The sequence below is a fragment of the Phycodurus eques genome, chromosome 10 (genome assembly GCF_024500275.1).
Source record: "Phycodurus eques isolate BA_2022a chromosome 10, UOR_Pequ_1.1, whole genome shotgun sequence".
In the NCBI taxonomy this organism is placed as follows: Eukaryota; Metazoa; Chordata; class Actinopteri; order Syngnathiformes; family Syngnathidae; genus Phycodurus; species Phycodurus eques.
In genome coordinates, this window is record NC_084534.1 from 22,228,910 (window position 1) to 22,250,745 (window position 21,836).

The 21,836-nt window shown below is 41.9% G+C and overlaps 1 protein-coding gene across 3 annotated transcripts; it reads right to left on the reverse strand.

The window, feature by feature from the left end:
• Positions 1-253: 253 nt before the first annotated feature.
• LOC133408909 (rho GTPase-activating protein 40) lies at positions 254-21,735 on the reverse strand. Of its 3 annotated transcripts, none has more exons than XM_061688283.1 (15): positions 21,587-21,735; positions 15,795-16,024; positions 14,298-14,518; positions 12,730-12,805; positions 12,349-12,503; positions 11,438-11,603; positions 11,008-11,099; positions 9,968-10,045; positions 9,275-9,434; positions 8,769-8,851; positions 7,293-7,499; positions 7,065-7,208; positions 5,963-6,114; positions 4,838-4,893; positions 254-4,099 (listed from the first exon to the last, which is right to left on the reverse strand). In XM_061688283.1, exons 1-15 carry the CDS (start codon positions 21,658-21,660, stop codon positions 3,993-3,995), a joined length of 2,001 nt encoding a protein of 666 aa, XP_061544267.1. In that variant the 5' UTR covers positions 21,661-21,735; the 3' UTR covers positions 254-3,992. The 3 variants fall into 3 exon arrangements, with proteins under 3 accessions (XP_061544267.1, XP_061544266.1, XP_061544265.1); XM_061688282.1 differs by lacking the exon at positions 21,587-21,735 and adding an exon at positions 18,333-19,010 and having other exon boundaries at positions 12,382-12,503; XM_061688281.1 differs by lacking the exon at positions 21,587-21,735 and adding an exon at positions 18,333-19,008.
• Between the last annotated feature and the right edge of the window lie 101 nt (positions 21,736-21,836).

The window sequence follows — 21,836 nt, forward strand, 5'->3', positions numbered from 1 at the left end:
AGTTAGCAAAAAATGTGGTTTGTCTACAAGCTGTGGCCATGATTAATCAAGAAGCAAGCACGTGCGCGCGCGCACACGCTTGCCTAATCTCTGTATTGATTAGAGAGACACACCACCTCACCTGCGACTGCGCGACGTGCAGATGCGCTTGATGAATGCTCTTCCTTGCTGATTCCATCTCTTCATGTGAATGCCATTAGGCCATATTGAAAGAATACATCATGCGTCACATTAGATTCACATTTATTGACTGGAAAAAAAGGAACTAATGGCAGTTTTTTTTTTTTGTATTCAAAACAATGGGACATAAATATACATTCGCAAACTTGTTAAATTGGTGCGCGCGCACACATACGTACATAGTATATTGACAAACACACAACATGGAGTCCTCGATTTATGACGGAGATCATAAATCGGTTCCTATGGGTGTGACGGTTCACTGTACACATTCATCGGGTAACGCCGTAAGCTGAGGACTCCCTGTATCCACACCAGTGTCGCGTAGGAACCCATGCAGCGTCAACTGGAGCGCGTGACGTAAGATGCGCGGGTGCGGGGCCCTGTGGGACACCGCCTCAGAGGTGACCTACTTCTCCTGATTGCCAGCAGAAGGCCGCTCCATCAGCTCGCTTTTGTACGCGCTCGCTCAACTGTGGTCCTGTGATGAAGCCCATCACACGTGTACACGTACACACACACGCACGCACGCGCACGCACACTGCTGTCATGGAGTCCTGAATTTACAACAGCCATTTATTAGCTTCTCCCTTTATCGGAGAGATGCGGCGCCTGTGATGCATGCGCCCGGCAGCCATTACGGCCCAGATGACGGCGAGATGGCGAGCCGAGCGATGATGGATGAGCCACAAAATGGCTGCGCCACATCAACATGGCGGCGACGCGCACCCAAATGCGAAATGAAGTGAGCGCGTGACAACTATGTACATGGAAAAGTGAAGTAAATGAACAATGGCTAGCATCAATAATACACAAGCGACAACGCCTTCACATTCATATAAATAAACATCCCATAATACCCCCCACCCCACCCTCGCACTGTTCAAAAAATGAAGACCAGCTTCACCGTGTGTCCTTCAGGAGGTGACACCGTTTGACTCCAAGATGTCCGTCAATGCACAGGTTGAGGAAATCCATCGATGTTCTTTATAAGGCCCATGAGACCGCAGGTGGTCTCTGATAAGAAGATATGCATCAGGGTCTGCTTTTCAAGGGCACACACTGGAATAAAAGGGAGGTCAAAAGGAGGAGAAATGCTCTAGACTGTCAATATGGGGGGTGGGCATGAAGCCAATTTGTTTTCACTGAGGTCCCTTTCCTACCACAAATGATCACGTCATGGAAGGAAGATAGGACCCTGAAAATACCCCCAAAAGTCCAAAGAGGAGAAGATACACTTGTAGTCATTTTCTGCAGGTTGTCAGCAACATATGGCCCACGAGAGCATGTGATCCCGCCTGCAAATTTGGGAAGTGCACCAGATGGAGGACTGCGTACTGGGAATGTCTTCAGGGCTGGACCATCATCATCATCATCATCATATCTCTCTCTCTCTCTCTCTCTCTCTCTCTCTCTCTCACACACACACACGGTTTGTGGGCCTGTTGAGTTGACCCATGAGTTTTTTTTTTTTTTTTTTAGCCAGTCAAACTTGGCTGCCATGCTGCGCTTCCATACAATAACAAAAACTTCTTTTGATTCAGGCGTCGCCCATCAGTCCAGTATACATGGGTTAAAGTTAGTAGCAATCCGACAAAGACTCTTGCGCAAATTTGCCTTTGAAGAACCCCTGGACATGGCCAAGGTGACTCTAAAATGGTTACTTCAAACTAAAATGCCTGACTTCCAGTGTTTTTTTTGAGTGTCTACTCATGACAGACACGCCTGCCAAATGTCACGTTGCTCAGTCAAACTGACTGGCTTCAGGAGACGAATTTAAACAGAATTTCGGCAGGGTGCAACTGAGAGAATTTTGACCGGGATGAATAGTGTTTTAGGTTTTGGGAAAGCCCTCCAAACGCGTTTGCCCAAACAATAATAATTCCAAGAGGGCCGCATGCTCTGGCCTTCGAGCACAATTGCTCATGATATATAACGAATGAAATACAGTGGCGCAATGAACTACGAGTGACCCGACTTACGAGTTTTTCGAGGTAGATGCTGCTTTTCGGCCATTGGATTTTTTTGCTTTGACTAAAATTTGAGACAAGTGCTGTGCAATTTAACTCAACTTCACAAGCAGCAGTTTGGCAGACTGACAACAAAGTATGGAAACAAAGCTTCAAGCTGTTAATTGCCATACCCATCTGAAGATCATTGTCACGATAAAAAAAAAACTGATTTACATCCCCCATACCTTTGCCTTTAAATCTGCTAGCTTTATGCTAACACAATGGGAAACGCAATAGACAGGCTAGGATCTAAGCTATGTGGCAGAGTTGTACGGGAGGAACGGGGATTTGAACATAAATGGTGTCGACAGACAATATAACATTCTTAATCCTCCATGAAAAATGACTAATATTGTTGCAGTTACTGAGTCACAGTAGTTGTGAAATTCTTTTTCGTTTGTGTCCGCATGGCAGAATTATACTGCCCCCTGATGGCCAAGGTGCTCACACCAGGAGCCACAATATCAGGATGCACATACTGTTTAAGTCCGTACGTTGTATTTAATGACATCACTATGTTTTTATGAAGTACAATATTATAAAGTGATATTTTCCTTAACACACTAAACTTTTTTTCATTTTTCTTCTGGGAGGCTGAACGGTTTAATGGCATTTCAATGGGGGAAAAATGATTTGAGTCGGTGAGCGAACAAATTAAACTCGTATCTCAGGGCACCACTGTAATTGCTTATTAGTAGTTCATAAATTTAGCAAGGTCCTTTGAGGAATTTGATGTAGGCAGCAATCTTTTTTTCATGGCGAATCCTTGAAATGGGCAAAGCTGCACACCAAGTTGTGAGCACACTTGATGGCGCAGGCAAAAAAAGCTCAGACATTTGCTTTCAGCTCAAAATGGCTGACCTCCTGTTCAATTTTGGGTATGGGTCTGACCTTTTCTATGAGTCCTTTAACGAGATTTAAGTTTTTCTAACGTTCCCCTTCTGAATGTGTTTTGGGAGGTTGTGTCGGGGACCCCTAAATACACGGGCCTGTAAAAATGGGTGTATTTCGGTTATGTTGAGGCTCCAGTGAAGAATTTTTTTTTTTAATTTGGAAGTATAAGAATCAAGACTGTGATTCCAAGAGGCTATGAAATAAGAAGGTCTTCTTGTCGCGTTAAGGGATATAGTGCAATGGATAAAAATTATTATTATTTGTTTTTAAAATCACTCACTCAGTCTGAACAGGGGTAAGAAAAAGAGCCACCTGTGTAGCAAAAACGGACCATTTGGACTGTTCACTGGAGTGTTTCCTGTTCTCTTCAGGGCACTTTCAGTGTTCCCTCGAGCAAGGCACTGAACCCTTGTGTGTGTATGAATATCTGCTTCTTGAACTAAAGTGCACACAAAAGCGGGTGTGTGTCAGACTGATGACGGGGTGGGGGAGGTAAGGGAGATGTGGGGGGTTGCGTATCGCCAGAGGTGCTCTGCGAGCCCATCTGCTCGCTCTCGACCTGCGATGATTGCTGGGGAGAAAAGATGGCGCACCAAAACTGCCCAGGGATCCACTCTCTCTCGCTCTCTCTCGCTGTCAATGCAGCAGCAGGTCCTTCAGCAGGATGTAATGAGTCACATCCAAGAGAGGAGGAGGTAGAGGGATGCAGAAAGATGGAGGTGGAGGGAAAGCAGGTGATCATGGAAGTTTTTTGGTTGCGGGGTTGGGGGGGGGGGGGGGGGGGGGCAGATACTGCTCCTGGCAGATTGTTCATTTGTCCTCCATCTGGATCCTTCTGCCTTGTTGCTCTCACCATGAAATGCCCACAGACTCATCTTGTCTTTTCCACTTCTCGAAGCCACACTTTCACAAGCCTCGGCTTGCGTTGGGCTTCATCTTGAGGACCCACTCGCCTCCTGAGTTGCTGTTGTACAAATCCAGCAGGTGTGTGTCGGGGTCCAGGCGGTGCTCGCCTAAAGCAAACACACACAGACACATTATTTATTGCTGATAAAATTTATTTTTGGATGAAAATTCATTGAGCTGACACACTAACACATACATTAGGTAAACGTGTACAATCAAAGCAAGAACTGCATTAAAAGTCTTCAACCACCATTTATTCTTCATGCATTCCAACACAGAGGCTGAACGCAAGCGCTCCATAGAAAGCACAATTAGGAGTCTATCTGCGCTACCTAGTGGCCAGATTGGTGAATTACATCCCGAATCAACCCTCACACAAGTGTCTCTCAATGGATGAAGGACATAAAAGCTTTCGGCCATTTTGAGATCACACGTGTATGTGAGCGTACTATAAATCCATTGTACTATTATTCAGATATAAATAATCATATTTTAGGTACCGTACTCAATCATAAATATATCTATTGTTAGATTAATACATGTCTGATAATGTCAATCAAGTGAGCATTCTTTATCTTTGTTAAAGCAGAACTCCACTCATGTACTGACGACTTTCCCAATTGTCTCCCCCCCCCCCCCCCCCCCCCCCCCGAACAGTTTACGCAGTGTGGGTGTGTTAAAAGTGACTTTTCCCCCCCGATCTGCTCAGAAATCGCTTGTGGCCGACAATTGTAAGTGTTAAGCCTGTTCAATATTTACGATGTTGCATAAGGGCCTTCTGGCCCCATCAACTCAATAGGCGGGAAGACATGCAAATGGTGCAAATGATCGCATCAGACACTTACCGATGTTCCCTCCCACTTCGTACAGGGCGCACTCCGAATAGGACACAGAGCCATTCCTGTAAAGAGAAACATCATGCGTTTCGATTACATATTCAGAGCTCTGAATGGTCTTGGAACTAAATATATTCAAGACCTTTTAGTTCCCTCATTGGGTTGATGGGTTTGTTGCGTGCAACCAGAACCAACCAAAGTATTGTGTTTCTATGTTCCTCAACTCTGGAACAAACGGAACGAAAAACAGAGAGCTGCTCCAACTGTTTGTAAATTTAAATCTCACCTGGAAATGATTGGTTCAATGAGTTTTCATATATTAAGAATAGTATTTCGTTTTTACAATTTTGCCTTTATTTGGAGATTTTAACTGCCCCTGACGGCTGTTAAATTCAAACATCCATGTTAACATTGAGGACTGGCAGTGAATGAGCTGTATCAGTGGTTGGTATCGGCAGCCTTCACAGTACATGATACTGTGGAAGAAAAGGCTCGTATGGGTACGCGCCCATCCCTACGCTTTAAGAAGCAAAGAAATCATGATTGAGAAGATAAAATCACAACATGAATTAAAAAAAAAACTAAACTGTAAAATGATCACTGCCAGTCCCCCATGTTAACATGGATATTTGAATTCTAAAACCGTCAATGGCAGTGAATGAGTTTTTAAGACAAAAAAAGAAAAAAAATCTGACATTGAGTCAACCCTCCTCGCCAGTAATTGGCGCTGCACACTGCAGCGATTTGACACATCGGTGAATCTTTATGTGTGTCAGAAAGAAAGAAAGGTCTATGCACACAACTGTGTGTCATTGTGTTACAGAGGGAATACTTGTGCTGGTATCAGTCTGAAAAAAAAGTGGTATCGAACAACCCAAAAAAAGTGCTAGAGATTTATTTGCCTTGTGTATTAATAGTGCTGTACCAATAATCCTGTCTTTCCTTGCATTACTTTATATCACAGTAGTAGTTGGATTAGAAGCAGTCTATCATTCGAACTGTCACGATTGCACATCATTACCACACTGTAACTACTACCAATACCATTTCTACCATTTTTATTATGCATATTGTTCTCTCTATCCACCCAAATTCCTTTGTTCCTTTCTCTTAAGCCAACCACTTGCTCTGTACCTTCGCCGTTGGCCGTTCCCGGTTTCAGGGCTGAGGATGAACTGGCGGTAAAACTGTGTCAGCAGGTCGGAAGCTCGCGAGTCCCCATTGATCTGGAAGTCCATAGTGCCGCTCACCTGATCCCCGACGTGGATCTTCACCGCGCGGCGTAGCTGCAGGGAGCAGGATCACATTTTTACAAAAAACTTTCGATACACCAAGTTGAATCTATTCTGCTGTAATAATTTGGATTCTTAGGTCAGATCGGAATGAACGTAAAGTACGTGGGAGATACGGATCGAGCCCTGTCATGAACAGTGATCTGTAATTGATACCCCCTAAAAGGGTTGCGAAATGCCAGTAGTGGCCACAAAATGGCACCCAGTACACTGGTTGAGAATCACTGCTATCATGTGATGAAAGACGAAGTCAATGAATTGATGTCACTGATATTTTTTCAGCATGGTACAGCAGTCACCCAATTTTTTTGTGCCACAGACCTGGTTCACGTGATGACGCCCGGCAAAGAAACTAAATCAAACAAAAATAACACAACGCTATTACATTGTTGCGCGCATATTATTGGACATCAGATTTTGGCAATGATGATGGAACTTCACTTCACGCTGCCGCCTTCATTCTTCGCCGCCAGTCGGAATATTTTGAGACTAGCGGCAATCGAAATAACTGAAGCTAGCGAGGCTAACTGCTATTCTCACCAACCACCATCTTATTTTCATACTCTCAGAAATGAGCAGACGTACAAAGACTGGGTCTCTGTGTTTGCCAGACATTTCGCTGCTCCACAGTGCGTAATAATTCAGCGACAGCAACGGATGGGCAAGTCGAAAGGCCTCTCTAAATTGGCAAACACACGATTCGAGGTTAGTCGCCTTCAAGCTTCAAACATCGATGCAGAATAGTAAAGTCGAGTCGTCGACAAGTCGAATCATCAGTTCAACCTCTATAATTCACCACATTGCACACAAAAACAGCAAGTCGGCGAGCTTTTCAGCGAATAACAGAGGATAGGTTCTAAAAACAAAAACAAAAAAATAGCAAAGAGGCGACTGTGAGTGCCGAACCGCAAATATGTGGGTGTTCACTTTTTGTAAAAGCTAACCTCTGAGGTATTTTTATCAGGTTTTTCCTTGCTGTCGGTGTGAATCTTCCTCAGAAAGTTCTTGAAGCGGCGATCGTAAAACTGGTAGCGTCGGTTGCTACTCTCGTTCAGCCTCCGCACCTGGTTCATGACAAAATTTGGAATCTGCGGGGAGAGTGCGAGAGGATATCAGCTCAGATCACAATCAGATAAACGGATGCTCGGCGAAAACCAGCGGCCGCCGCGCACCGTCCAAAGCAGGTCCTGGTAGCGGATGAGGAGCCTCATGACGTCAGCGGCCTTCTCCACCTGCCCCTTCTCGGTCCCCTCGGTCAACCTGCTGGGCACGGCCTTGTGGAGGAACAGGTTGGGAGCCATGATGGTTGCCACGGCCCACAGGTTCATCCTGTTCCTCTTCTCCCGGGACACCACCTTGCTGAGGAACTCCAGGAGGGCCTGAGTGACACGCAGAAATGCACTAATGAAGCATCTTTTAGCATCCTTGACATTTCGAGAGCTTTTAAAACAAAAAAAACAAAAAAAAAGAGACTCTGAATGATCCTTCATGTTGCAGATGCCTCCACTGGAGCCAAATTGTTCAGGTGCACGTGGACTACGAGACGGCACTATCGGTGTCCGTGTGTGCTTAATGCACACTCTTGTATAACGATATAACAGTGCTTTGGTTCCGCTACCATTTTCAGAACGGCATGAAAGACTGAAATGAAACATTAGGATGATTTTCCACCCGGACGGGAAGACTTTCTACAAGATTTGAGTGGGATTTGATCAGGTCAAAATCTCAGTTTGATGGGGTTCTTCCATGCCAAACTCATCCAAGTAGGCCTTTTATTGACCTTGTTAGGGCACAGAAACACACGAAAGTGACCTTCCCGGAAACTGTTCAAACCGGAAGCATAGAATTGTCTAAAAACGGGGGTTTTTAGAGCACCGTACTTACCGTTTTTCATTTCATGGTTTATATATATATAGCTAGGCTTGTGATTAAGACTTATGTAAAAAATCAGTTTACGTTGCCACCATAGGAAACGAACTCCGTCGTAAACCGAGGAACCCCTGTATCTAATGCATGGTGCCGCCAATTATGGCGAGAGGAGCAATATTTGCACATGTTTTCAACACTTCCGGTTATGTAGCAAAGCTGAAGGTTGCATCTACATGGTGAAGCAAATGGTTTGCAGCCAAGAAACCAAAACGGCAAAGTGACAATTGAGATGGCGACGACGCGTGGAAGGTTGGGGGGGCAGCTGCTCATGCTCTGCAGGTGCATCACACGCTCCCATTTGATCCTCTGATGGTGAGCTCCACTTAGCCACTTCACAGATTTGACTACATAAGCGAGTGTTCGGTTCAGGGTGAAATTTAACCACACGCTCGCTTATTTGCATAATAAAAGACGGAACCGGCATTGCCAGTGTGCAAGCCGAGTGGACAAAGGCTGAGTGTGCGCCGCCCACTTTCATCGCTAAAAGCTTACTTGTTTTGTTTGTGTGACTGGTGCACTCAAGTGCAACCGCACAATTGGCTATTTTGTATGATTAGAGAGCAGTTACTAGGCAACCGCTGGAATCTCAAGGAGGCTTGGTGGAAAAGGAAGAAAGTCTTGCTCATAAAACATTGAACTAGAAGTAAAAATGTCACTATAAGTGTGTTTGTTCCATGTAATGAATATGCAGTCTAGTGTGTGTGTGCGCGCGCGATTACCTTCAGCGTGTTCCTGTTGGGTTCAGGCAGCAGCAGAATGAGCAGGTTCAACATTTGAAGTTTCTGCTTGAGCTCTGTGACGTCTGGTAAAGCCACAAACAAAAGGTGGACCAAGTTGAAGACATACACACACGAACGCACACATGCGCATACATTCATTTCCGCTGCGTTTGTGGAAGAGTTATGGGATGTCTCAAGATGGATTGCGTCGTGACAGGGGGGGTCATTAACGTTGCTAGCATATGTCTGTGCTGTGCTCACACGTGCGGTTTACCATCGCGCACCAACCTCCTCACCGAGTCTCCATCAGTGAGCCATCAATCATATTCGTATGGATTCTTGTTTTATTAAAATGGATGAAAACAAATGTTTGTTACACCTCTTGTGACGGAGGATGTAAAAAGAAATCGGGCTCTTTAATCCTTCTGGGAAATTGTTGGCGTGTCTCTGCAGGAAATTGTTTCACTCACTTAGAAGAAAATAAATAAAATCTCTCTTCTTCTGACCTCTGACGGCGCTAAAGGTGTTGAGGTACTCGGTGGTGAGCAGAGGAGCGGGGAGCTCTCGGATGAATTTCTTGAGCAGCGTGGCGGCGTCATTGGGACTCACTTCCTCCCACTTGATCTGACCTGTGTAGAAGTTGGCCTCCAAGTTCTGCTGCAGCAACTGAGGGCGGAGAGCATGCTTTTACAACATTTTCAAGGGTTATTGATATATATTACTGAATATAATTGATGACCAAAACAAAAGTCTTATTAAGTGCCACAAGGGCAAAATGTCCAGCTCAGTATTAATGAACTTGACTACCACAGCAATAATACTACCATAGCAAGAATAAAGTGCCTGGTTGACTCCCGTATAGTAAGCACTGTCATTTATCCTGAACAAGGAATGGAAAAAACATTTGAAAAAAAAAAAGGAGAGACAAAAGATCCTTGACAATACATTCAGCAGGTTGTTTTCTTGAGAGCTAAATAGCATCTTCTGCCAGTTTCATTTACTGTCACATGCAAGAGGAAATAGCAGGTGCGATCAAAAGCATCATTATTATTATTTTTTGCCTTATAAATTGAAGCCGTACTTGCAAGAAAGATTTTAGGTTTAGAATGGGAAACGTATTTTACATTTAAGGGCATATAACTGGAAAAGAAATCAAAACAATCATTTGGTTTGGCTTTGGATGCTCTAATTTCTAATACCTTGATTCTGGACAGAGATCCTGGAACCCGCAGGATGCCCTCAGAATCGACTCCCTTCTTCTCCAGGAATGTCAAAAGCTGACAGAAAGACAATAGAGCAGAGAGAGATTCGGCCATCGACAAGATCCGAAGAGACATTCAGTATCTCAAAGCAAGCATTGCCACCGCATTCGGGGTGTGGTGTCTTACATGATAAGATCTGTCACACGTGTAATGCAAAATTGCGGAACAAAAACCCAAAAGACAGGTGAGGATTCATTAACAGAAAAATGAAGACAGTTTTACTAATCATGTTTGCGTGGATAAATAACTATTACTTAGAATATATGTAATACTAAAATACAATTTGCACCTCAACGGTACAAACAACTTGCACTCCAATAATTTGCCCTACAGTGGCAAAATATTTTTAAAGATTCAATAAAGGTGATTTTACCAAAAATATATTTTAATTGGTCATTGTCAAGCATATTATACCTTGCAATTATTGTTACAATATTTCTTGATAAAACAAAACAAAACGATCAATTAAAAGAAAAAATGCTGTTTTCATCTCAAACCTTTATTTCTTTTCCAATAAGACACACATTAAAATGTTACTTTGGGAATCAACCTTATTAGTCAGATGGTCTACTATAAAGTCTAAAAATAATTCAGAAGAAATGATCACAACTCGGATGATAATACGTCTCTTTTAGTGTACCACTGCCTTACTAACAGCGGGACGCGGGACAGTTATGTGCTTAGCTACAGTAGGGCATTCTGGGAATTGTAGTGCATGTGCTGACCTCCAGCTCTGATAACAGATCCTTTTAAAAAAAAAAAAAAAAAAAAAAAAAAAGATCCAATTGTCCCAAAACAAATTGAGGTTGTAGTACTAGAAAAATATAATAATTCCCACGACGATTTAATTTAGGAGGACTTCAGAATCTCTGAAAAGGGTCTAAAAACGCCAAGGCTCAAGGGACAAATGGACTCCTACCCGCTCTCTGACAGCACACCTCCACAACACACACTTTATACAAAACATCTTCTCTTACCTCCTGCAGGAGGAGAGGCGTGGTCGCCGCCGCCTTCACTTTTTGGTCGTTCTCCAGCAGCGTGGCCAGCGGCACGCCGAACAACGGGCTCTCTGATAAAACATATTCACCTCTTCTTTAGTTTTAACTTCATCTTGTCTAATTCCGTCAACAGTACTGTATCATGAAGATTGTGTGTCGAATCTAAGATTCATTGTTTACAATGAAGTCATGTCGGGCTAATTGGTGTACAATCGCTGTGCAGGAAGCTGAAGAAACATTGTTCTGCTCTATATTGGCACGCTGACAAAGACGAAACAATGAGACCTGTTTCTCCCGTGTTGTCTATAAAAATCTTCCACACATTTTTTGTGTGTGTGCGTGCGTGAGAGAGAGAGCGAGAGAGAGAGAGAGAGAGACAGAGACAGAGAGAGAGAGAGAGATGCCATACCTGTCAATTTCCTCTTGGCCGTCTTGTGCCGTTTCACCTCCAGGCCGATGAGGTCGCACAGCGCCGTCATGTCGATGAGAGCTAACTGGCGCACCTTCTTCATGTCGGCGTGAGACAGGTCTTGAATTCGAGTGACTCCCAGGCGGTACTTGGCGCAGATCACCCGCTGGTGACGATTGGCAGCGAGACAATGGCGGTGAAGAGGAAGAAGGGGGGGGGGGGGGGGGGGGGGGGGGGGGGGGGGGGGGGGGGGGTGGACGAGAAGGAATGGTTAAATAAACAAAAGGCAGCTCGGGCTGTTTAATCACATTATCACATCTGAAGAGATCATTCTGACATTCGCAGATAGTTGAGTGGATATACAACTTATACGACAATAAACAACAACATCAGGTGGAGATGTACAACCTCAAAAATATAAAGGTGACCTTTACAAGCTGTGAAAGATCTACAGCGCTTATGCTCGTGCTTATTCGTTAGAATGTACCGAACGGCAGCGCAGTAGTAAAGTCACAATGACAGCAAGTAGTAAGAAAACAGTTCTAGACCATAAATATTTAAAAAAAAGAAAAGAAAAACTAACTAGTTCATTGAGCACTGTTCTTAGTTGGGAGTGTTGTAAACCAAGGATCCCCTGTGCTGCTGGACAAAATGTAAACTGACACTTATTACTGCGACTATTTGACTTGGCTTGTGGCCTACTTTTAACCCGAAACGCAGAAATAAAAATAGAAACCACACAGCGACTTCAGTTGACACCAGGGTCGCATCAAATGCACGCCTATAACGACCATCACTGTGTAATTACAACGGCATCCAAGGTAGTGTGCTGATGTGTGTCAAGAACGGAGAGGCATCTTTTTTTTTTATAAAACAAATACAGACCCATCAAAGTGATAATTTGGGCTTACGGGCAAGAGAGAGCCAGCGGGTTGGATCCTTACAGGCAAGGTGCTGTCCTGCCTCCTTCGCTGGACGTTGTTCTGAGGCAGTTTGGCCTGTTTGAGGAAGATGACGGCTTGTTCACAGTAAGCCACGTCAGTGAAGAAGAATTCCTCCGTGGGAGCTGGCCCGGAGACACAAATTCACAGATGCACGTGTCAACGTATGAAATGAACGCGTCCGCCAACATAACTAACATATATTCCTAAACCAGTATCAGTACAATCAAGTTACAGATTAGAGCGGTCATTTTTAAATGAGGTTCATTGCAAGACTGACTGGTGATTAGTAAGGTTTTTCCTAATGACTCTGCTTTAATTTGCTTTCGTTTCACTTTTTGAAGGACTCACCTGAGAGGGGGGTTTTGGAGACCGACGCCACACTGTTCTGGGCCAGTTCTTCACTACGCTGAGACTCGGACAGACCCTGTCGGAATAAAGTATTGATCGCTATGACTTGAGGCAGCACAGCGCCCGAGTGGTTAGCGCATCTGCTTCACAGACGATCCTAATGCTGACAAGCGGGAGAGAAAATGGATGGAATGGCTTCCTCCGGTGTTTGTACTCCAGCAACATATTGTGATCGTATCACTATGCTTGCATGAGCTCTTTATGCATGTGCGAAATTCCACTGGTACCCTCGTGTAATTCACATGAAATGTGTTCAGCACTTGTAAATATCAGTGGTCCACCACAGAGAATACAAGTAGTGCAGTGTTTCAGTGGGTGAAGGACCAACAATCACAAGAAAAGCGTGTCTCGTTCCCCTGTGGAAAGACAGGACAAAGTGTGACCTTTACACGTGATTTGCTTTTATTGTCCGGGTTAGCGTCATACTGCATATTGATGCGGGTGGGTTCTGTTCACAGTTATGCGCATAAAGGTGGTCCTCGGTTTACAACGGCCCCGACATATGCAGTTTTGAGGATACAAACGGCGGTTTGTATATTCCAAATGTATATTTTATCATCGTGGCTGTTTGCTGTTATACGACAGTGGCTCTAACTACCGGAGACAAATTCCTAGTTTGTCTTTCAACATAGTTGGCCAATCAAGATGATTGTGAAATGAACTAGTAGTGTAAGAATAAGTCAGTCACTTGCACGCTCTGTTAACGCTGGACTTAGTTTTTCATTCAAATGTTTCATATTTCTGGCCTATGCTTACAGTAATTCATGAGTTTACATTAGCTGCATTAGCGTAGGTTAGTGACAGACTATGGCGCATTTCTACTATGTACAAATTCGGATAATGTTGCCGCCACAAGAAACGACACCCCTTGAAAGCCATTTCCTCAAAAAGGCGTCGTCCACGGACCCCCAATCGACGATTGGACATGTTGTTGAAATAAATGCCACTCTTCCTTTTGTCCAATATTACCAGGTGGTGCCATTCGGTGTCTGTAACTGGCTTTACTATGACTGATAATACCATGTTTGACTATAGACATCATTACCACAACAAACACGCCCTGCACAGCAGACCTGACGTCCATAAAGCTTATGTTTAATCAGGATTTTTTTTTTTTCCCTGACAAAAGGCTAATATGAATGCAGCGTGCAGCAAGCAAATATAAATCTGATGAGTTTGTGCCTTGCTGGAGGGGTAGAAAGAAAGTTAGCGAGGAAATTAGTGTCCAGGAAAAATGATAAGTAAACAATAGAGATGACCCTTAAGTGATGGAGGCCAATACACAATAAATGATTTTAAATTGTACAATAATTCTTAATCGTTTTAGGAAAAAATATGTAATATTACTATAAAAAAACATTTGCAAAAAGATTTAACACCTTACCCTTAATATACACATGGTACCCTCTACAGTTATGTTAAAGTAGTTACTTTATCAGGAAATATAGAAAGTGTCCTGTAGAAGAAGATTCCCTCGAACAATCAGAAATGACTTGCACGAGGCTCACCTGATGGATGGGCGTGGCAAAGATGTCGCGTACGTGGCGCGGTGCCGGTTTGTTGCGCTTGCGCAGGGACATCGTGTAGGAATCCAGTCTGCGCTGGACCGCCTCGGCCTGCGTCCGCGTCAGCGTGGACAGAAGCACGGCGTTCTCCACATCCTCACTGCCCTCGCTGATGAGGTTGGACAGACCGGCGTCGGCCAGCCACTGCTCCTCCTGCTCCCCCTCTGACACAAAAACACATAAATCATGTGGAATATCTTCAACAATGTCAAACAAAAGAAAGCACAATATTTTCTAACACAACAGGGATGGAGAACCTATGGCCAGTCTGTGCGCCACAAAAATGTAGCTACAAATGCTCAGATTAGAGTGGCGCCTTGACTTACAAGTTTGTTTCTTGACCAAGCTCGTAACTCAGAACACTTGCATCTCAAATCATCTTTCACCATCTGTGTTAAACTATCGTTTCTTAAAAGGGCTCTAAATACTTGCTATTTTTGATAGCATATCTGTGGCATTTTGTATTGTGTGTTAGCATTAGGCTAGCGGACCTTCACAATGCAAAGTTATTAGGTTTGGTTAAATACACGGGGCGTAATTCACTTTGTTTTATGTTGAGCTTTACAGTAAACTTCCACTGAGAGTGGCAATGAAAATCTTGAATTTCATTTGTATCCTCTTGTGAAGAATTCTGCCAACCTGCTTGTTGTGAAGTTCGCTGCCCGTATCTCAAATTTTTACTTGCAATTCGAGACAAACCACATCGGCCGAGCAACGGCTCGTTGCTCGAAAACTGGCTTGGGTCACTTTTAAGTAGAGGTAGAACAGTAGAAGTAGAGGCTTCTAAATTTCACTTCTGATTATTTCATACTTTAGTTGTTGTGACCATCAGCTTGTCACATCTGGGTTCACCAAAGTGAGTCACTCGCATGATTTGTTTGGCACACTTTTTACACCTAATGCCCTTCGTGACGCATCCAACCCATCTCTTTTATGCAGGCTTGTGCATGCCCTTAAAAGGCTCCCAACGCCTGGATTACAAAATTCAGCTCAAACTATTAGAAATTGAGAGCTAATACTAGCTATGCTAGCAGGCTCAGTTGGCACTCAAATACATTTTGACAAAACTCCTTTCTGTAAGAAATAAATTCCCTTGTGGTCTCACTCTTTTGAATATACACGTTATGAAGAGGTACATTTTATGATATCGTATGTAAGGTATTGTAGGCCTTTAAGCTTTTACACAAAGGTGGTCATGTGACCATGCTTCATGTGGCTTCACAAAGCCGCGTGTAGCTTCATGTAACATCAATGGGGTCTGATTAAAGGGCAGAGTCAGATCATTGGGTGAGGTGAACACAATAAAACGGCCATTGGCGTGCAAATACAAAACACCCCTCCTCGCCATTGGGTGTGTGTTGTCATGGTAATGTGCTCTCCTCTGAAACCCGATATGTTGCCATGGCAAAAAGCTATTTGAGTGGCCATTAGCAGTCTTACCTTCCGATTGTCTGGAATCCCTCCGGGTGCTGTCGAGGTCCGCAAGGCCGCCCCCCTGCCGAATGGTCTCCACCTCGGTCCAGAAAGAGTCGAAGCAGAGTTTGTCGGGATGCTGTTCCTGGTCCTGGGAGGGAGGCGAGGGCGGCGGCGTGTGTGCGCTGTGCTCAGCGGCGGCCTGGTCCTGCGGGCTGGCCCAGGGCTCCACGCTCATCTCGGTGGGGCTGGGATCTCTGGCGCAGACATACATACACGTAAAGAAATCACAGGCGTGCATGCAAACAAAAGGCGGACGAGGACGCAGACGAGCTGGAACACGAGGGGCGAGGACCGCGGGGGTGGAGCGGGGAAGACGGAGGAGCCGGCACAGAGATGGAGAGACAAAAGGAGCAGGATGGAGGGATGGAGGTGGGAGAGGAGATGGCCAAGGGGAGGGGGGGACTTCTATTGTTCTTGCAAAATGTGGCTTGGAGACATAGTAGCACCAGTAGATGTCACTGTAAGGATGTAAACTCCCACCATCCCATTTAAGGATTCAGAGTTTGTCATACCAACACACATTTACACATGACATGGCACAAAATTAGACAACCAAGGTCCCAGATTAGCCCATTAAATCAAGATTTGTGACATTTTTGTGGTACAGTAAGACAAGAAAATATATATAAAAATACTTATTTTATGAACAGTCAATGTAGCACATCAGGTAAAATGGTCATCTTTCCCGAGTGGGACTATGTATGCACCAAAGCAGTGATTCTAAGTGTAGGTGGGCTCCCCCTAGTGGTACATGAAAGACTTACTGAATTAAATCTTCAAAATGTGCATAATAAAACAGTGGCTTTTTTCAAACCATATACTTGTTGATTAATGTTTGTTTTTAAACATTTGTTTGGGTATAATTGTTGTATTTTTAATTTATTTTTTACTTTTATGTGCAACATATTTTCAGGAACAAACAGATTTTAAAGTCACATATGCCTTGACATTAATACAGATCTGGTCAAATTCAAAATGGCAATCATGTATAAAGAAAGAAATAATTCACTGACGGGTAACTGAAAAATGTTTAGTGACAGGGATTACGCGTTGAGGCAAACTGAAGTTTAAAAAACTGTTTGTCCAACAAAAAAAAGCGTATTTGTGTGGGAGGGGTGGAGTTTCGAATGGGTTGGGTGAGGAGTTGAAACAGAGCACAAATATTAGCAGATTCAAAAAAAAAAAAAAGAAGAAAAAAAGAAATAAAAATACAAAAATACACAAAGAATCAATTCTTTACAAGAGGAAAATTTGTTTTGGGGGATGGCTATATATTTTTTGTAACACCAGATGGTTAATAGGACCGTAGCACATCGGGACTCATTTCTTTAATAGGACAAACAGATTGGGGAAACAATTGTCTATGTGCTTATAAACCAATTGAAGGAATGTAACATGAGGGTAGGGATATTTTGAACACTGCTAACTTGTCTTTCATTTATTTTGTTCATCTAAGCTTGTATTTGGTCTTCGAATAAAGATTTTAATTGAATATTTGAGTACGGTGTTTTTTTTTTTTTTTTAATTAAGCTATATTTAAGCAGTGTTAATTTTAAAACAGTGTATAATGTTAGAGTTGCCTACAATGATATTAAATAAAAAAAATAGAAATGAAAACAAAAACACTACTATGTCACTATATTTCAATGTTGGTCATCATGGTGGTACTTGGTGTAAAAATTGTGAGAACCACTGCACTAAAACATGCCATACAGACATGACCGATACAAGATGTGACCAACTGACTCACTCCACCCGTGTGGCTCTGTCACATTCCAAAAGGCACAAACTAGATCACCATGCACGAGCCGAGCAACATTATTCAGCTGTGATCACAACATTCTTGACAAGCCTCTCAAAACAAAAGGCAAATCTCAGTCCAACATCAAGAAACAATGTCACAGGTGTCAATTAGGAACAACATTCCCATCGATCAGGTGTGTTTTCTGCTCTAAACCTGTATATACCGCTAAACACTAACTTTACGACACCAAGTATTGACTTTTAAAAAGCATGCAGGTAGCAAATTAATTTGAGCAATGAAGACAACAACAAGCAAGGAGCAACAATGCGCTCTCATTAACTGCCATTAATTGCACTTGTGGGAAACAAAAGTGCTAAATTGCCCATTTCCTGCTGATTAATCAACACATTGTCTCATCTGCTGCACGAAATGCTGTAACTTGTCAGAGAGAACAATTCAAATGTGTGAGAAGATTTTACATTTAAGATCAGTTTTTTTAAAACCTTTATTTACTTTGGAAAGAAAGTGTTAAACTGCCCATTTTCTGCTCGTTACCAACACTGCGTCAATTGCGCCATGTGAACAGTTTAGAAAAAAGTGCAGTAACTTGTCTAACAGTGAAACAAATAACATGTCAGAAGTGATTTTTACCCCCTGTACCCTGATACAGTATACTCTTTTGTTTTACTTTTGAAAGAGGGAAAAACTAATTGAGTGATGATTCAATCAATGCAACTTGGCTTTTGCAGAGTTCCTACCTGGATTTCTTCTTTTGCGAGGATGACTTTAAGTTTCTGATCCTTAACGGTTTCTGTGCAGGACGGAGCCTGATATTGTTCCAGCGTGTAAATTGCACGGTGGGCCCTAGTGCCCTGGTCACCATGACCTTCTCCCTGCCTCCCATGTCCACAGCACCAAAGGAATCCAGGAATTAAAAGAGTCCCGCACGGAACCGAGCCCGAGAACACAGCATGTAAGTGTGTTAGAACTGCTGTGCTTGAACGGTGACAGGAAGTTATGAGACGGCTAAGCTGGGTCTTTGTGAACTGAGGTGCAAAAGCAAGACTAGAATGTGGTATGGGCGGGGCAACGCCTTGAACGTTACCGCATCATTTTCACCTGACCTCTCCCGCCCGTGAGGCAACACGCCCGTTAGCCGTCACTCGAAAGGACAACAAGTGTGAAACAATGAATACTTTACCTTCGACTGAGTTTGCACAAGAACAACCTGTCACTGGGGAGATGACATTTGTACTGCTCGCTTGTTGGGAACATATTTTTGTGGCCTTGGGAAAAGATACAGTGACCTTAGCGTCTAATAATGAGCATTATGGGATACATTAGTGCGTATTGCACCTGGAGGGACTCCATATTCCTTTTTCTCACAGTGTAGATTGTTCGACTTGTGCTTTAGTCAGTGTTTCTTATTTAGAACCATGAGCCTTGCTATCAGGCTTGAGTCAGGATGTCAAGTTAACCAAACAAATTAATGCATGAGCTTGTTGACTCCCCCAATAATAGCTCACGAAATGAATATAAAAATGTGTGTATATACATATATATATATATATATATATATGCAAATTGCTTGAAAATGGCCAGTCACAACTGCATACCTGACGGCTTAGCTCCTCCTTTTGCATACTTGAATGTGAGCAACATTCAAGTGACTGAAAGGAGGCGTGTAATGCAAAAGCAGGGTGAGTAGGATTTGCTCGTTGCTCAAGTGCAACAGGTCTGTCAGCATTGGCTGCGGGCCAGGTGTGAAGCCCCTCGGCCAAATCAATGTCATTCTCTCTTTGCATTTGGCAAATCATCTGCTATGTATGTTTAAAAAAAACAACAACAACAACAAACTCAAAATATACAATAATAGGAAAACATTAGGTACATCAGAACGACAGAAGAGCGGTATACAAAAATTCTGCCTTTATAAAAACAATGCTTTTGATTTTTCATTCAGCTCTTATACTGATCTCATTAGATTGTGTATCCTGTGGCTGGTGGGTATCAGTACAGTATTTCTGTATGACGTGGCTGAGTATGGCACAATACAAGACAAACAATTCAAGCAATGTGATGTATTTCGATTGGAACTCCACTGAAACCTGCAGCGCAGCTTTATCAAGTATAGAAATTTTCCCTTAAGTTGAATGTACAGTGGAATATCAAAGATCTAACATTTTCCAGTAATTTTAAGGGTTTTATTATTTTATATATATATATATATATATATACATATATATATATATGTATATATATATATATATATATATATATATATATATATATATATACATATATATATATATATACATATATATATATATATATATATACATATATATATATATATATATATACATATATATATATATATATATATACATATATATACATATATATATATACATATATATATATATATATATATACATATATATACATATATATATATATATATATATATATATATATACATATATATATATATATATATATATATATACATATATATACATATATATATATATATATATATATATATATATACATATATATATATATATATATATACATATATATACATATATATATATATATATATATATATATATATATATATATATATATATATATATACATATATATACATATATATACATATATATATATATATATATACATATATATATATATATATATATATATATATATATATACATATATATATATATATATATATATACATATATATATATATATATATATATATACACACACAAATATATATATATATATTTTTTTATATATAATATAATAATATATTTTTAAATAAATCAGCAAAAATCTCAACAATTACGTCTTACTGTCAATGTGGGGTGCTGTGTGTACATTAATGAGGAAAAAAATAACAATTATAACAAATGGCTGCAATATAACAAAGGGGGTCTGAAAACTTTCCGTACCCACTGTATATGAATCCCATAAGAAATAATTTTATTTAATCTGTTCAGGATAAAACTTTCAACATCATAAAATTAATCAGATTTTAATTGACATTTGAAGTCATGCAAGTGTAAAAAAAAAATCATCAATAATGAATCTGTAATATGAAAATAATTTGTGTCATAGGTATTTTTATTTTTTGTACAATCTTAATACAGTAATCGTTTGCAGTTCACGATTCCCAAATTCAACTATTTGCATTGTATTCTCTGGAATCTATTCTGCTAAGAAAACTCACCGATTTGCGTTTTTTTTTCTGCTCTTTTTGAAACGCCCTAAGATGTGGCAAAAGCCCAGTCTAGTAAATAGGAAAGTAGTACAGTAATTTGTGTCAAGAAAGTACAGTGGTGCCTTGAGAAAGGATATTACGGTAGAATTCCAAATTGTACAACTTGCACTTTACATTCAGACTAAAAATGCTTCATGTTGTTTTTCCTAACAATTGTCTCAGAAACTTGTCATACCTTCTTTTTTTTATTATTATTTTTTTTTATTATTGCCAACAACAGCAACTGCTGAAAAGCTCAAGTTGCTTGATTGTTTTTATTTGAATTACCGATACACTCACACAGGAAACTGCAGCTGCTTAGAGAAAAAAGTAAACAAAATGCCAAAAGTGGTTTCTATAGCCTTGCGGCCGTCTTGATAGCAATAATAACACAAAGTAACCCCGGCTTGGGTCTGTCAAGGAATACAGTAATCCACTGAAAAAAAAAAATGGTTTAAATCTTGTGGAGGAATTCCACTTCAAGCTTCTTAACTTTTAGAGAATGTAACAAGCCACTCATGCATGCTTGATCAAGTGTTGCTTGACAAGGATTTGCAGACCGATACTAAAAATGTGGTTTAAATCACTGTATAATATCTGTAAACAACGGAAGCACCAGCAAATAATCAGAGCAACCGCTTCATAAGAGTCAACATGGACAAAGGAACCACCGCCCCAGCGAATCTTTAGGCTTAACACTGTAGCTAGGACAAGGACCACCAAAGCTGATCCTACCTGGCCTTGGCCCGCCCGATGCCTCGGCCCGAGAGCAGGAGCAGGGCCACCGAGCCTCCTCTCCTCCACGGCATGCTGCTGATGGTTGTGGTGGTCCCCCACCCCACCCCCACCCCCAAACTGGAGGAAGAAGCAGCCGCCTGCTGCTGGCAAGCTGTTTCCTTGTAATCTCTTCAGCGCGCAAACACATCGCTAGAACAAGGACGGCCCGGCCGCTTCCACTCGCGCGTCACTACGTCGCATCCTGGAG

What these genes read in the sequence shown, in the direction of transcription:
- LOC133408909 (XM_061688281.1), bottom strand. Translation starts at nt 18,478, where the DNA reads ATGGGAGGCAGGGAGAAGGTCATGGTGACCAGGGCACTAGGGCCCACC. An exon ending in GGATTCCAGACAATCGGAAG is followed by an intron (nt 14,519 to 15,794) that starts GTAAGACTGCTA and finishes TTTTTGTGTCAG; the next exon opens with AGGGGGAGCAGGAGGAGCAG. An exon ending in CTGATAAAAATACCTCAGAG is followed by an intron (nt 6,115 to 7,064) that starts GTTAGCTTTTAC and finishes TGCTCCCTGCAG; the next exon opens with CTACGCCGCGCGGTGAAGAT.